The sequence below is a fragment of the Colossoma macropomum genome, unplaced genomic scaffold (genome assembly GCF_904425465.1).
Source record: "Colossoma macropomum unplaced genomic scaffold, Colossoma_macropomum, whole genome shotgun sequence".
NCBI classification, from domain to species: Eukaryota; Metazoa; Chordata; class Actinopteri; order Characiformes; family Serrasalmidae; genus Colossoma; species Colossoma macropomum.
This window is the reverse complement of record NW_023494795.1, coordinates 36,116,269-36,132,792: the sequence shown is the minus strand read 5'-3', so window position 1 is coordinate 36,132,792 and position 16,524 is coordinate 36,116,269. Positions and strand designations below refer to the sequence as shown.

General features: G+C 39.8%; 1 protein-coding gene across 3 annotated transcripts in view; it reads left to right on the top strand.

Annotated features, from left to right (window-relative positions):
* Positions 1–16,524, top strand: part of nbas (NBAS subunit of NRZ tethering complex) — a 296,070-nt gene that overhangs the window by 208,951 nt on the left and 70,595 nt on the right. For all 3 annotated transcript variants that reach the window (XM_036582328.1, XM_036582327.1, XM_036582326.1), the window contains 2 exons: positions 2,895–2,984; positions 5,182–5,377. In XM_036582328.1, coding sequence (XP_036438221.1) covers positions 2,895–2,984; positions 5,182–5,377 — 286 coding nt within the window. The remainder of the gene's footprint in view (positions 1–2,894; positions 2,985–5,181; positions 5,378–16,524) is intronic.

The following is a 16,524-nucleotide window of genomic DNA, read 5'->3' as shown; positions in this document are numbered from 1 at the left end:
AGATTTATAGTCCCAGCCTCTATTTTGAGCAAGCAAACACATCAATAAGAATGATCAGTAATGTCCAAAAGTCTTAATGCCAATAGCATGTATTTAACAGAAAATTACCCAGAAGTCTCGACAACTAAATATAACGTCATATGTTTCAGTGCTTAGCGTGTCCACCCTTTGCCTTTATTACAACTTCCATTCTTTTCAGGAGACTTGCTTCCAGTTTTTCAAGGAAATTTACAGTGATATTTTTCCACACCTCCAAAGTTCAGTCTTAGAGGTTGGTTGCGTTTTCTGCTTCTCACGACCCATGAAGCCCAAACACATTCAGAGATCTGGAGGTTTGGACTCTGGCTTGGCTGGTGCATCGTTCAGAGAACACCAGCAGCTTCTTTGTTTGATTTGCATATTTACTTCTCATTTGTCTCTTTCGTTTTCTCAGACAGCGACCCCTCTTTTTCAGATCTGAAGCAACAGTGGAGCTTGATTTTATCCTCTCTCTCAAAGATGAAAGCCTTAAGTACTGTTCATCTGATGGTGACAGTTTTGGTGGTCTAACAGTAAAGGCAAGGTTGTTGGGCTCATTTTCTTTATATCTTTTATCCACAGAAATATCTCCTGAAAAAAGGACTTAATGGTCGTTTTATTGGAGATTAAATAAATGAAGGGTGATCTTTTCAGCACATTTCAGTCACCTCTCATTGTTATTCTGATGAACCAAATCAATAGTAAGGCCAATGTGGACGAGTACTCTTGAGAAAGGTTATAGTGACTTGAAGGGAGGGACTTTGCTGAAGTGTCTGGACGCATTGGCAATTATAAGTAAGACAGCATTAATATTGTAAGTGACTGTTCTGTATTAAACAGGCCATGAGTTTGGATTACAGCAACACTACACAGTGCCGGAGGTAGTGCTCCCCTAATTAAAAAGTGCTTCAGCTCCGAAGGGGGGCAGGGAAACAGCTCTTCAGTAGTGAAGAAGCCCACAGTGTATTAGGCCCTGCTTTGGGAATACAGCTGAAATCTAGAAAATAAGAGAATTTCCAGGCTGAGCTCACCTCAAGCGCCTCAAAAATCCGCCCGGTGCTACTCACAAACACCGGTCACGGGATGATATTTTATCACGCCAGAATGCCGTGAGGAGCAAAAGTATTACTGTGTTTTGAGTGGAACAAGAAAGATAGCGCCAGCTGGGAGTGCTATTGATATCGGGGAGTATGGGAGAGAAAACAACGAGGCACCACAAACACAAGCTGGGATCTTTTTATCAACTGAAAAATAGTCTACGTAGGTGCACAAATTGCATAATATGAAGGCTTCGGTGCAACAATACAGGTGTCTGGAGAGAAGCAATTGTCTAGGGCATAAAACTATAACCCAGACAATGGTAAACAGATGAAGAGCATTGACTGAGAGGCAGTAGGAGTTCCTCATAGTTGAGTTCCTGAAAATCCCCGATTGTAGTATGTACACAACATAAATAAATAAATTAATTGATGAATAAATAAATAAGTTACATGAATGTAAATAAACCACACACACGTTGTATTAAACATGGCTGGTCATGTAAAGGAATAGAACGTGAATTCACAAAAACAATCACCTTGATTTCCCAGACATTTACATTTATTTTAATGGTTATTACTGTATGAATGGAATGGTTATTCCCTATTTCTAATTTACAATCAAATCGTCTGCCTTGAGGTTTGATCAGAACATTTAAAAATATGAGACAATTGTATTCTTTCATTCTTGATGTTAATGATACAGCTTTCCTCAGTTATTATGGAATCATCTACAGCTCTAATCTTCTCTTTGGACATGTTTAATATGCATTATTTATACTACAGGGTATTGTGTAAAAAATTTTAGGTGCCTGACGAAGCTATTTATCAAGGCGAGAAGTTGTTTTTTGGACAGAAAAACACTCAGAATAACATTATAATACAATACATTTTGATTTTTTTTGTGTAACCATTTCAGTAACACTTAATAACAGGCTCTAATAAACAGCAACTTAATCTTTATCTAGTAGTTTGTTAATGAAATGTCCCACATATACATTGAATTATTACAGATTTTCTTAGTGACATATGAATATTCAATAATTATTTAAACCCAAGCATTGATTATAGTTTATTAGTTTAAATATTTTATATAATTATAATTCTCTTATATTATATAACCAGAAATATTAAGGAAATGTTAAGCAACTTGAAATATTGCATAAAAACAATTCATAACAGTTATAAATTACAGTATAAATTATATGTACTGTTTTAAATGATTAGTTATTTTTTATTTTGCTGCTTTGTGATGCATAAACCTTTCCTTAATGCTGAGTTCATCATTATTAAGTGGTTGATATATACTTTGTAAAATGAATAATCTGTAATTGGACCCTGATTGTAAGATTTTGGCTTTATAATGTAAGATTTCGTTGCTGTCCAAAAGAAAACAAGTGTCTCTAAAATAGAAACTTCACAGCAGATGGCCAAAAAACTTCTGTACTTTTAACAGAAACCTCAGTTCTTCAGACCAGTTTAAAACTATACTATACTATACTATGCTGTACTATAACTACTATAGCTAACATATCCATAGCTACTTTTTTGTATGGGAAGGGGGGGGTGATATATATGATATATATGCTGCAATAATGTTTGTTTGCATTCATTCAAATATCGCATATTGTTTCTACAAGCAAAAATACATTTTTGTCCAGGTAAATAGTTTTAAACAGTTTGCTAGGTGCCATTTGGACAGTACTGAACAATAAAAACAAAAACAAAATTGGTCCTGTGTTATTGAAAACAGTGATTCCAAACTTTTGAATGTTTGGAATCTTATTCACAGGCAGAAGACAGTGAATCATAGTAACTGTGTGTGTGTGTTCTGTGCAGTGGTGATGAAGACATCTTGAAGGATTATGCGGAGCCTTTGAAAGTGCTGGAAGACATAGTGAGAGCGGTGCAGGCGGACGTGCAGAAGGGGTGAGTGGATCTGCTCATTCATTTTCTTAAACTGTCCAAAAGCGCAACGTTGCTGCACTAACTCAGTTATTTCAGGCTCAGTAAATATTTCAGGCTAAACAGCTTTCTGCCAAAGTGCACCAAAGCTCTGAAACACCTATATTCGTTAGATATTTGTGTCCTACCTTCAACACTTTTAAAAAGGGAAATAAAAACGTATTTATTTTGATTGACATTTTTGGGGCTGTTTGTTTTTTTGTGCCAAATAACACTGAGAAGTACAACTCCATCTGAAGTTGTGACGGGGAGGAATATTTCAGGCTAAACTAGCCGCCACACTCCCTGTAAACAAGGTTAGGCTTTCTAATGTCAGGTTTTCAACTGTAAATTATGTGACTTGTTTGTGAAAGTTGTAAAAAGTTTTATAAGCTGTTTTCTCTGTCCATTTTGCGTGACAGGGTGGGCTTGTTATGCATGCTGTCAAGGGCAGAGAAAATATCAAATCATAAATGTTGAATAAAAGCCAAGGTTATTGATGGCTTTATCTGGCTCCTCTGAAGGCTCCTCTTGATTGCGTCACTTAACGACAGTACGTTATTTTTGTGTATGATGGGGAGAAACAAAAAACTCAAGGACACAGATACATTATTATTTTCGTAAAAGTGATGTTTTCATGGAAACATTTGAGCACGACAAAGGTTTGATGTCAATACAACTGTTATTTAGTCATTTTTCAGTTGCCAGTACATACAAAATATAAATAAATACCTAAGCAAATAATAAATAAATAAATAAATAGTTCTATATTGAGTTCATTTGGGGAAAAAAAATGTTCTGTGCAAAAAGTTTGAATTGTCTCTGTAGGAACTTTAGCCCATTCATTCAGAAGAGCATACGTGAGGTCAGATACTGATGTTGGACGACAGGTCCTGGCTCACAATCTCCATTGTAGTTTATCCCAAAGGTGTTCAATGGGGTTGAGGTCAGGCCTCTGGCTCTGTGTGGACCAGTCAAGTTTTTCCTCACCCGACTCACCCAGCCATGCCTATATGGACCTTGCTCTGTGCACTGGAGCTCAGTCATGCTGGAACAGAAAAAACCCAAACTGTTCCCACAAAGTTGGAATCATGCAGTTGTCCAAAATGTCTTGGTTTGCTGAAGGATTAAGACTTCCCTTCACTGGGACTAAGGGGTCTAGGCCGATCCCTGAAAAACAACCCCATTGGCATTATCCCTCCTCTACCAAACTTTACAGCTGGCACAATGCGGTCAGACAGGTAACGTTCTCTTGGCATTCACCAAACCCAGACTTATTCATCAGACTGCCAGGTAGAGAAGCGTGATTTGTCACTCCACAGAATACGTTTTCAATGTAATTTTCATACACTGCACTACTAATGAACTTTAAATTAATACACTTAAGCTTGAAAAAACTTACTAGCAGATGTTTGTCTCTTGGCTTTGAACGTTGTGCACTCTTTTCATGAAATGACTCAGAGATAATAAGGAAATAAAACTTCATATTTATATCACTTTATAAATAGTTTCAGTGTAAAATGTTGCTTGGCAAATAAATAGCCCAGATGTAAAATGTGTTGTCTTTATTATTCATTTTATTTCTGACAAACAGAGTATAAGCTATGGTCATAAGCTAAAGGGGCTTGTTGGACGGATGGACTTTCTGACCGGTGTATAGGCAGGACTTTCTGCTGGCAAACGTGATAAGAACTGTCGCCCCAGATGCCACTCTGTTCAGTTCCAAAGTTAAACTGTTCTTTAACTCTGCCATCTGGTAGCAAAACCAGCCCATGAATAATGAAAAGGTCTCGTCACTGTGAAAGAAACAAGCACTTTTTAGTTTGTTAATTACGCCAAGTTGTTTTCAGTTCATCCTTAAAACACAGGGCAATGTCAGGTATCATTCACTGACCTGATGATGATCTTTAGCTTTTTTTTTCAGAAAAATAGCACCACCTGCAGGACAAATCCTCTGCTGGACACTTTTTTTAGAGCTTTATAATTCAGTAATTACCTTTAAACTGCTTGTATACTGGAAAGACCTAGTTTAATCACACTGGCTTTGTTTTTCCTTCCCTTTCATAGAAAAATGAGACATCAGTCTGAGTGGTTCTCCAGTGTTAGTGCAGGTTAATAAAAATTTGATATGGGCTTTGAGGAAAGCGCCTTGTTAAGTCTGTCCTCCATTGCTTTGTCCCAGGGGAAACGCGGTGTCGTCTGAGGACTTGTTGGCATGGTTACGGCCGTTCTGTGGGGACGACTCGAAGCCTGTGCGACTCAGGATCGAGGTTTTGCAGATTCTGGAGCGTTCTTTCAGCCTCAGCGAAGAGGACATCCGCCTGCTGGTGTTGTTCAGGAGCCAGGCAGTGCTGAAAGCCTGCTGGCCAAGCAGAGAGGTACGCATACTCATATACACACCACCATGAGACACAGCCAGGTGAGGATAGGTGTGGTTATTGGAAAGTACGGATATCCACACTCTTATTATTATTCCTTTACTTAATAGGGTGTTTCAGTAAAGCTGAGTGTGCGTTATGTGATGATGTTGACCCAATTTTTTACTTGGATCAGAAGTGAATTTCCAGGTTGGGAGCTCAATCAAGGGAGACTGACGATGCAGGTAATCTAATGTTACAGGGAAAATAAATTCAGCTCCCCTTAATCCAAGACATAATGTAGTGGTATGAGAGCAGGAGATGTTGGAATGTCCAGCTGCTGTTGTTCTTGCTGGACGTCAGTGATAAGACCTGAAAACTGTGTTTACCCCATTTTCATGTTCACTCTGCGCTTACGTGATTTCATGTTCAGTTCAAGTGAGTGCTGTTAGTTTAAAACGGCACATATTTGAACAGTAAAATGGTAGGGATGTGCATCTCTAGTACAGACGCACACTGCTGCTGTTTACACTTCACACGTAAATATTTAGTTGCCTGGCTGACTGACTGACTGACTCAGTGGCGTTAGTCTATTTCTCGGTGTGACGGTTGAGTTATAATCGTGTTTTCTCGTGCATGAGCGTGTGTGTGTGTGCAGACATGTTTGCAGGAAGCCCTCGTTTGTCCAGGGATTACAAGACGTCTGCTTTGCTGTGCTCTTTCTGCTCGATCTTCACTGCTCGGGGGAGCAGAGCGTGACATTGGTCCATTCAGTGGGTCATCACCACAGCGTCCACACAACCTCCACATAACACATGAGAGCACAAGACAGAGGAACATAAACCCTCCAGACATATTCTCTCTCTCTCCCTCTCTCTCTTTCTTTCTCTCTTTTTCTCTGGCTTTCTTGCTGCCCTTCACTTGTTCCCTCTCTCTCTCTGACTCTCTCTCTTGTTATTTCTTTATCTCTCTCACTCCCTCTCTCTCTCTGACTCTCTCTCTTGTTATTTCTTTATCTCTCTCACTCCCTCTCACTCTCTCACTAGCCACGTTTACATGCAGCCTGATAATCCGTTAATAATCCGACTAATAGCTCAATCGGAATAGAACACGTCCATGTAAACACCTCAATCGGAATAGACTAGTCCGATTGAGGCCATTCGGAATACAATTTCTATCCGATTGAACGAGGTGGGTAAACTTCTAAATAATCCGTTAAATAGAAGAATAATAGCCATGTAAACGCCTGAATCCGATTACATTCCAATCGGAACGTGTAAGTATGTTCTGCGCATGTGCGTCGCGTCATGGCGAAAGTTTATACCGTTCAGCATGGCGGAGCAGAAACGGGTCTGCAGAGGAGACGAAGTTTATGCTCTGAGCTTTAAAAGACGGCGGTGGGACGGACGACCAGCTTATGAGTCTCAGAACACGACGTCTTCCTCTCGCCGCTTCCTTTATAAGGACATGTGAAGCACGTTTTCCTGAGTCTGACATCATTTTAAAGCAATTAAAACACAAGCGCGCCAACTGGAAACTCATTTCACGCGGACTGGACCTCACGTGATGTTCGCTGTCATGGTAACGTTTACTCTAAACGCTGCTCCACGCATGCGCGTCATTTTGCATCGGATTACTTGTAGTGAGCATGTAAACGAAGATTTTCCATCAAATCGTTGAATAGAGTGTGCATATAAACACCTCAGTCTGAATCTGTAATCGGATTGTATTCAATCGGATTGGCAAAAATCTTTGCATGTAAACATAGCCATTGTCTCTCTCGCTTTCTCTCTCTTTGTCTGTCTGTCTCTCTCTCTCTCTCTCTCTCTCTCTCTCTCTCTCTCTCTCTCTCTCTCTCTCGCTTTCTCTTTTTTATCCCTCTTTCCGTCTGCCTCTCTCTTTTTTCTTTTTCTAGCTCTCCTTCTCTCTCTATCTGCTTCTTTCTTTTTCTTTCTTCTTTCTTTCATTTTTTCCTCCTTTCTCTATTACTTTTTTTCACTCTTTATCGCTGTCCTTCACCTGTTCCTTCTCTCTCTCTTTGTCTTTCTTTATCTCTTTTGCTCCCTCTCACTGTCTCTCTCACTTTGTCGCTTGTTCTGTCTCTCTCTTATCTCTTTTGCTTTCTCTGTTTATCTCTCTTTCTGTCTTCCTCTCTCTCACGCGTTTTGTCTCTTTTTTCTGACTCTCCTTTTCTCTCTCTCTCTAATTCTTTCTCTGTTTCTCTTCCTCTCTGTGTCTCTCCTTTTCTCTGTCTGTATCTCTCACTCTGTCTTTTTTCCTTCTCTCGGTTTGCCCCTCTCTCACTCTTTCTCACTTTCTCTCTCGCTCTTTCTCTCTTTATGCCTATCTCTTGCTTTTTTCTTTCTGTCTCTCTTTTTCTCCTCTCTCTCTCCCTCTCTCTCTCTTTGTTTTCCTCTTTGTTGAGTGCCCTTGTACTTTTTGAAGAGAGGGAGAAGAGGATGAAAAAAGGAGCGAGAGCTGGGAGAGAAAAACCTATATTTCGTTTAAGATCCACCTGCAGTGTCATCACATACTGTGTGTGTGTGTGTGTGTGTGTGTGTGTGTGTGAGAGAGAGAGAGAGAGAGAGAGAGAGAGCTCTGAGGGGGCTGTGTATTAAAACTGAAGTACTCTTGTAAAAAGACTCAGTAAAAGATGGCTGGATGGGAAGATAGATGGGTGAATAGATGTACAGATGAGTTTTTAATGTGAGTCTGCTCTTTAGATGGGGAGCCTCAAAGCGCTGCGTGAGCTGTTCATGTAGTACTGTGTTAGTTTTTAGAGTGTAGGTCCATTAAAACTTTCTTTATCCTGCGCTAATACAATAGGCCCCACCAACCTGTGAGATGGTCTGCCGCACACACCTTTCTCCATAAACAAACATGTCAGCTAATTTTCTGCACACACAGCATCTTTGAACAGCTGAGTGTGCTTGGAGAAGAACGCTACAACATCGCTGCATTGGAGTGTGATCATAATTAAAAATCAGAATTTAAAAAGACAGAATTAAAATGAATTACAAGCCAGAATTAAATTAAAGCGTCTTGAAGCTCTTGCGAGTTGTAGCGTCAGCAGCCTCAGCAGTGTCACTTTTGAAATGACCCCTTTAACACACACTAACTGGCCACTTTATTAGCAACACATCCGTTTTAGGTTCAATATGCCTGTGTATTTAGAGAGTACAAGCACGAGTACAAGTTTTATGTTCAGTGTTGTACAAGGTTAGTCTTTTGTTTACTGTAACCATCTACCTCTCTGTCTTAAGTGAGTGCAGTGTCATCAGCATTGTCATTAGCTTGGGAATTTATAGCCAGCAGTGAACATTACAGCATCATTTTTTTTGTCTTCTTACGTATTGTAATGTTCAGAGTCATGTACTTGAAGTATGACCGTGCATATTGGTGCTACAAAATGCTTTTTTACTGGCTGTGTACTTGTGAAAAACACAAACATTTTTTATAGGTTATTATGGAATATTTACCAACAAGGTAGTTAGCGTGGGATAATAATGTAACCTAGACATATTTCTATGGTTTGTTTTGTAGTCTATACTGGTATGGGAGCACACTGCAGACTGGGGTTTGATCCCCCACCTGGGCAAGCACTACACCAATAAGAGTCCTTGGGCAAGACTCCTAACACTACCCTCACCCACCTCTGTAAAAAACAATCAAATTGTAGGTCACTCTGGATAAGGGCGTGTGCCGAATGCCATAAATGTAAATGTAAATGTAAAACTAATCCCATCCCAATAGTACTATAATCTGATAATAATTACATTACCCCGACCACTCATGTAGAACTAATCCCGTCCCAGTAATACTACAATCTGATAATAATTACATCACGCCACTCCCCATTTAAAACTAATCCTGTCCCAATCATACTATAATCTGATAATAATTACATTACCCCACTCCCCATTTAAATTAATCCCGTCCCAGTAGTACTATATTCTGATAAAAATCACACCACCCCACCTCCCCATGTACAAGTAAACCCATCCCAACAGTATTGTATTCTGTTAATAATTACAATACCCCACTTCCCCATGTACGGGTAAGCCAATTTCAACTGTATTATGTTGTGTTAATACTTACATAATCCCACTTCCCCATGCAAAGCAAATCCACTACTAATAATACTGTACTCTGGTAATACTTAGATTACCCCATCTCCCCATGTAAAACTAGTACTAATATTGCTGTTCTCTAGTATTATTTACACTACCCCACCTCCCCATGTAAAACTAAACAACCTCCCAATAGTACTATACCTTTCGTAATACTTACATTACCCCACTTCCCCATGCAAAACTAATCATGTACTTAAAGTGCTTTATTCTGACATTAATTACACTAGCCCGCCTCCTCATATAAAAATAATCCTGTCCCAGTAGTACTGTATTCTGATAGTTACATTATCCCATCTCCTCATGTAAAACTAATCCTGTCCCTATAGTATTATATTCTAATAATAGTTACACTACCCCACCTTCTCATTTACAACTAACCATGTCCCAACAGTATTATACTCTTGTAATACTTACCTTATCCCACCTCCCCATGTAAATCTAATCCTGTAATAATAGTACTGTGCACTGGTAACACTTGCATCACCCCACCTCCCCATGTACAACTAATCACATACTTATAGTACTGTACATCACCCCACCTCCCCATGTCAATCTAATCCCATCGTAGTAGTATTATACTCTTTACCCCATTTCTCCATGTAAACCAAACCCCATCCTAATGATACTTTAATAAGGTGAGCGGAAGCGCAAGGTAGGTTTTTTTAAAAAGTGGATGAGTGTACGTTTGCATATGTGAGCTGTGTCTGTTATACAGTAGGGCTGTTTTAGAGACCGGCGTGCAGAAAAAGCTCTAATGAAGTTAAATCCTTCCCTTGCCAGTTCTCAGTGTAGGACTTCAGCAGTAATACCTGCATGTGTTCAGTTGACGTGCTCAACCGCATAATTGTTTAATTTGCTGAACCTGAATAATGTAAATGACCCCGTGTTTATGCAGTCGCTTGCAGGTGTTTGATTGTAATTTAATTGGGTTAATCAGTCAGTTCTTAAGTGAAATAATGATTGCAACCTTCAGTCTTCAAGGTCTTAAAGGGACAGTTCACTTATTGTCAGTGAATGATTCTTAAGAACGCAGTTCTGCATGTTCAACAGCATACTTGACATCCTCTGCTGAATTACAAGCAGCTATTAATAGCACATACATTATTAAGCAGTTCACTGATATTCAGATTTGTTGTACAGTAGGGTGCAGATATCAGAGACCACCCTTAATTTATTCTAGTCACAACTTTACTCGGTAACAGCTTCCTGACAGCTACACATGCTTTCAGACGTGTTGTCTTCTCAAGGATGGGTACAGATGTGTGGATTTTTTCAGATGTGAAGCAAGATTGGAGCTTGATTTTCTCCTCTCTCTCAAAATTGAAAGCTTTAAGTATTGCTTATCTGATTGTGGCAGTTTTGATGGCCTACCAGGTCTTGCATGGTTGTTAGGGGTCCCATTTTTAAAAGGTCCACATTCTATTAATCACTTTTTTGACTTCAGTTTTGGAAACCCTGTTTTTTCGTTTATTTTTCTTTGACTTTTTCCTTCCACATGCAAGTGAATTATATCAAATATCCTCAGAAATATCTCCTGAAAAATGAATACCTTGTACGGACTGGCCATTTTGTCTGGAAATTAAATAAGTTAAGGGTTGTTTCTGACCTTTTTACAGTACTGCAATGATTGTGGAGGTTTTTGTTGGGGCTCGTTAGCTTTCAAACCCAACCTAAAAAGTGTGCTATTGCCTTTTTCTCAAAAAGCAGTACCCTCAATTTTTGGGTCTCCCCATTGCTTGTTCAGATTGAATCTATGTTTCATAGCAGACAAGCTCACTTCGCTGCAGCAAGGGCCATTCATTTTTCCGTCTACATTCATGGCCATTATTTGGCTGTCTGGAAATGAGCTATATTCGTTTTATGATGGTCTTGCAAGGTAATCTAAAGAGAGGGGAAAATGAGGGGAGAGCAGTAATGCACAGCCATGCTAGGGCCTAGAGGCAGGAGTGATTATGGGCAGATTGAGGGGGAGGAGAGAGTGTGTTTTTGGGGGGCTATGGGGGGGGGGCTAATGCAGGTGGCTGGCTTTTATTTTCTCAGGCAATGCGTCATTATAAGGGCAGGCATGTTTTCAGATGGCTGCTGTGGAAGTGTAAATCCCAACAAGGGTTGTGTTGATTGGGAGAGTTGAGCTGGGGGACAGGAGAAGGACGTGTGTACCCTCAGCGGCACCAGGCACCACGCCACGGCACACTGGCACACTGTTTGTACCCACTGAGCATGTGTGTGTGCCCGGCACATGAGACAGTGATGGAGAATATATGTATATGTGTGTGTGTGTGTGTGTGTGTGTGTGTGTGTGTGTGTGTGTGTGTGTGTGTGTGTTAGCGCCTCCAGGTTTCTATGTCTCAGTGATACACACTTCCATCCTGAGTATCTCCAAACTAATCAACCAACTCCCTGCTCTCTGGCTCTGTGCCATAGCGACCAGCAGCTTTCCCTGGAGGTGATTTCTGAATTTGTCACATTTTGTTCACTCCAGTTGTGTGTTCTGTTTGCGGGTTGCATGACTGTTTACTAGTCAACGAGTAGTCGACTAGTCATTACCATATTTAAAAAAAAACATCTGTGGAGAGTACTTTGTTAGTAGATTGCTAATGAGGCTGGATCTCGTGGCAGATGCTGAGTTTTGAGGTGTTCTGCCCACAGAAGTACGCTGACTGTCTGACGTAAACTGCATGCTAAAATCAACACAGCTGGCTAATCAACTGGCTCTGGCTACCCACACTCCTGTGTGTTTTATTCGTCCAATGGAAAATGATTGTTTATCAAGCGAAATGCTAATAGCAAGCAGTTGCATCTACTCACCAGTAAGCCTTTCAAAATGAGGTACACACCCAGTTGCTGAACCAGAAACCATTTATGATATCTGAGAAGTTCCTGAATTTTGTTTGAAGCTGTAGGCAGCAAGTAAATGAGGTACTCTTGTGCGTTTTCCAATCTTCTCTTTATTTAAAGTCAGTTCGAGCTTGTTGCACTCCACTTTCAGTGATTGGTCATTGTTGCATGTCAGTCAAAAAGCAATTTCCTATCATAGACAGCAGTTCTCAAACCTACCAGGTCTGCCTTACAAGCCTGTATTTCAGTGCAGTTTGACACAGCTTGCAGTCGAATTTGTTTCAACTTGTGTAGTATTTCCACATTTGTTTGTACTTAGCTAAAAAACTAATTTCTATACCTCTACTCCTGCCTGCCCACAGCGCCAACTAGTGGATTTATTATTTATTAGTCTTGTTACTACAACCCCTACTAACTTTTCAGGAGAAGGAAAAAACTTAACTTTTAATGGAAGTCACTGTACAACATTTTACTCCAAGTAATTTTGGGACAGTTCTATTTGTCCTTCATTATGTCAGGTGATGATTTAAATGATGATTAAAAAAATAAATAAATAAATAAATAAATAAAAGAATAAAAATTCTTAAAACTTAAAAATTCTTAATATTGGCTACTATAATCTAATATGGCCAAAATTAAACAGACTCCAGTAGTTTTAATAATACGAAACAGACTGATATGATCAGCAGTGAGTTAAAATTTCTCAACTTAAATTTGCAGCAGGAACTCACATTAAATACATAAATATTGCAGTGCTGAGCAGATTTGTTTGCTTTTGTTAAGTAGCTCTCATTTTTCTTATTTTTCTTCAGTTCTTCACAGAAAGATGTTTGTATTATGCTTTTCATATTTTTTTAATGTATATTGCTTGTTCATGTTTTTATTTAACCATGGTGTTTTGTGTTCAGCTTTAGCAGCTTAGCTTGTAGGGCTGTAATAAAGGTAAATAACTGGTGACTGCTAGCTTATTAGTCTGTAAAGGCTGAAATGATCAGAAATAAGTAGTTTTCCTCTTCGTGTTAGAGTTGTCTTTTGTCAATAATATGAAAAACCTCTTTTCATAGATATCAGTATGTTAGTAAGTGGATTTGATACTGATAAATCCATAGAGCCGATTTTAACTGCCAAATGATAATATTGGTGGGGCCCTGCTATGTAATGTATTTGTGTATTTAGATCACTGTTAAATTCAAACCCCTAACTCTTTATCATTGCATTGTGCTGTATGCTCCAAGATAGGTGCTTGGCATGTGTTGTCATTAACTTTGCATGACTTTATGATGCAATGACTGGCTTTGTAACTATAGTCCCAGTAGACTTCTCACATGCACTTTGTGTATAGCTTGCCTACTTAACACCTGAGTAAGTTACTTATACATCTTTGGGTGCATTAAGATTAAACATTTACCTTTCCTCTCCACCGGCTTGTTTTGGCTGTTTTCTTTCACTTTCAGAATTGACTGTGGTGTTTGCAGATGCTATGGTCAGACATGCTGGCTTGTGTTAAAGGCAGTCTGAATCTGTGCCTAGACCTGCTTGTGTGGACTAATGTAAAGTCGAGCCGTCTCTTTTAATGAAGGCTCTTGGTGGATGATTGCATGGCTGTCTGATTAGGGAAATGACTTTGATCGCACAGCGACGGCATCGTGATTGAATTGTTTGTCTTTCTCCCATGACGACTGTGCAACATGATGACTCCCCTTAATGATATTGCGCAGGTTAATATGCACAATGTTTGTATGCACACACCCACCCACACACTTATATTCCTTGTGCAACGCAAACCCTGTAAAAGTGTTATGATACTAATTCTGCCTGCACTTACTTTGGGATTACGTTTATACCTTTTACAAGAAATGGTGTTTCTAGTCAACATGTCACTTTGTTAAGCCCTAATACACTGACTAAGAAGCTCTGTGGTATCTCTGCTGCCTTACCGTTCTTTGAGTTTTTTGCATAGAGTGTGCTTAGGATGAGCGTGGAGTCTTAAACAATCATCAAAGCATAGGCTTGCACAAAAGCAGAGTTCTAAATGAGAAGAAGGAAGATTCTACATAGCTCAAAGGAAGATTATACACATTATGCATATTGTGCAATCATATGATTATACACATTATGCATACAAAATTTCTGTAAGATGAAGAATCGCATACATAATTTCTGTAATGTAAACTCTAATTAGACACCCTTCTGTCACATCATGGCAACCACGTTGTTTTCAAAGCCTGAAGCTTTGACAAAACACTGCCTGTATCATGCTGTCAACATCTGTGATCAAAGTAAAGCTAGGAGTAGTTTAAAGTAAGCTTTAATGATCTAATTTCAGTCACACTGGATCTGTTTTCTTGGCATATATTTCCTGGCAGATGACGTACACAGATGGAAGGTAGGTTTGCAAACATTTCTCACAAGTTTGGCTGCTTCTTTTTCCTGGAAAATACAAGTTCCTAACACTTGGCTGCAGCAAGAAAGTTCCAGACGGAAATCCTGGGCGAGCCCCCAGTTCTGTTTATAGTTTCCTTCTGTGGACATTTCAAAGAAACTGTATGTTATCCTATATCAAAATTTGACTGAGTATGGTGATGGGCACAGGCTGTGGATTGAAATCCTGAACAAACCCTATTCATTCTTTCACAATGTTTTCTAGTAGATATTTGAAAAACACTGTACGTTATCATCCCCCCAAACGGTAAAAGCTCAAATTCCAGCTGTAATTTGAATTTGAGTGCTGTGTGGATTGAAAATGGGAATGAGCTGAGGCTCCAGATTGAAATCCCAGCCAAGATCGCAGTTCTGTTTAATTTTTAAACATATTAATTTTTAAACGTACTGTACTGTGTTCTTCAGCTGAGATAAAGTGGGTCCAGATTGCAATCATGGACAAACCCCCAGTTCTGTTTATTTTGTAGGAGTTTAAAACATACCGTATATCTTGCCTTAAGTAAAATGGGTCCAGATTTAAATCCTGGACAATCTTGGTCTCCACCCCTGGTCCTGGAGATCTTCCTTTTTGCACAGTCATGTTTTGACCACACTCTGCCACACCTGCTCTAGCTAATTTACATCTTCAGGAGTAATGACTGGCTGGATCAGATGCATTAGTGTTAGTTAAGAGAGGGGCAACATGTTAATGCCAGTTGAAACTAGACTCTGTAGGAAAGTAGACCTACAGGAGGAGGGTTGGTGACCCCTGCTGTCCAGCGTCTTTCCTCCAAAGTAGACCAGAGCAAACTCAACCTGTCCAAAAACTTCCCAAATTATTGTTTTGTAGGTGCGTCTGCCATAAAAAATTAACCTAGATTTAATACAAAAGGTCCACACACAGATGACCTCAAAATAGTTTAAGCAAGATCTTTAATGCAGAAAAACAGTGCACAAGTGACAGTCACACAGGACCTCCTCCAGTGCATGAACATTAAAGATAACAGTCACCAAGTGAAAGGGGTCCAGTTCTGTTTATTTGTAGCATTTGGAAACTTATTGGACCGTACCCTTCCCCCAAATGAACTGCATCCAGATTAAAATGAGCAAGACCTCAGTGCTGTTATGTTGTTTTCCAGTGCTAGTGTGGAACATACTGGACAGCCGACTGGCCAACTAGAATGGTTCTGGAATGCAATTAGATTTGAGCCAGATTCAAATTGTGGACGAATTTAAGGTTGATGGTACCTTGAAAGTCCAGACCCTAATGGGCAGAACTCTTCCACCAAACCAAAATGCACATAATTCGTAAGCTAATAGGATACGTCCTTGTCTGGGAAGTTGGGCCTTGGAGTTTGCCCGAATCCTTGCTCCACTGCGTTTTCTTCGTTCGGTTAGGCCTGGCACAGCTGTTTCTATTGAACTCCTGCTCTGAACACTGATGCTAGCAATGATAGCTCGCCCCCAGTGCTGATGGACTCTGCCATCAGAAGGTCAACTATTGATATTGTACCAGCGTGAGAGAGAACTCATAAATCACACACACTGCCTGGCACGCTGTCCTCTACCTCGTTCCCAGCTCTCACACTCGCATGCAGTTTGTCTCCCTTATGACGTTTTAAAGAGCGGCATTCAAATCCTGACATTTCCGGCACGCGGGCATGGATTTTTTTGCAACTTAATTTTGCTCGTTCGTCTTCACTGTCGCGGCGACGAAATGTCACGTTGTTTTTTGAGTGCTGGATCTTTATTTGGCAAACGAGCGCCTCCCTGCCT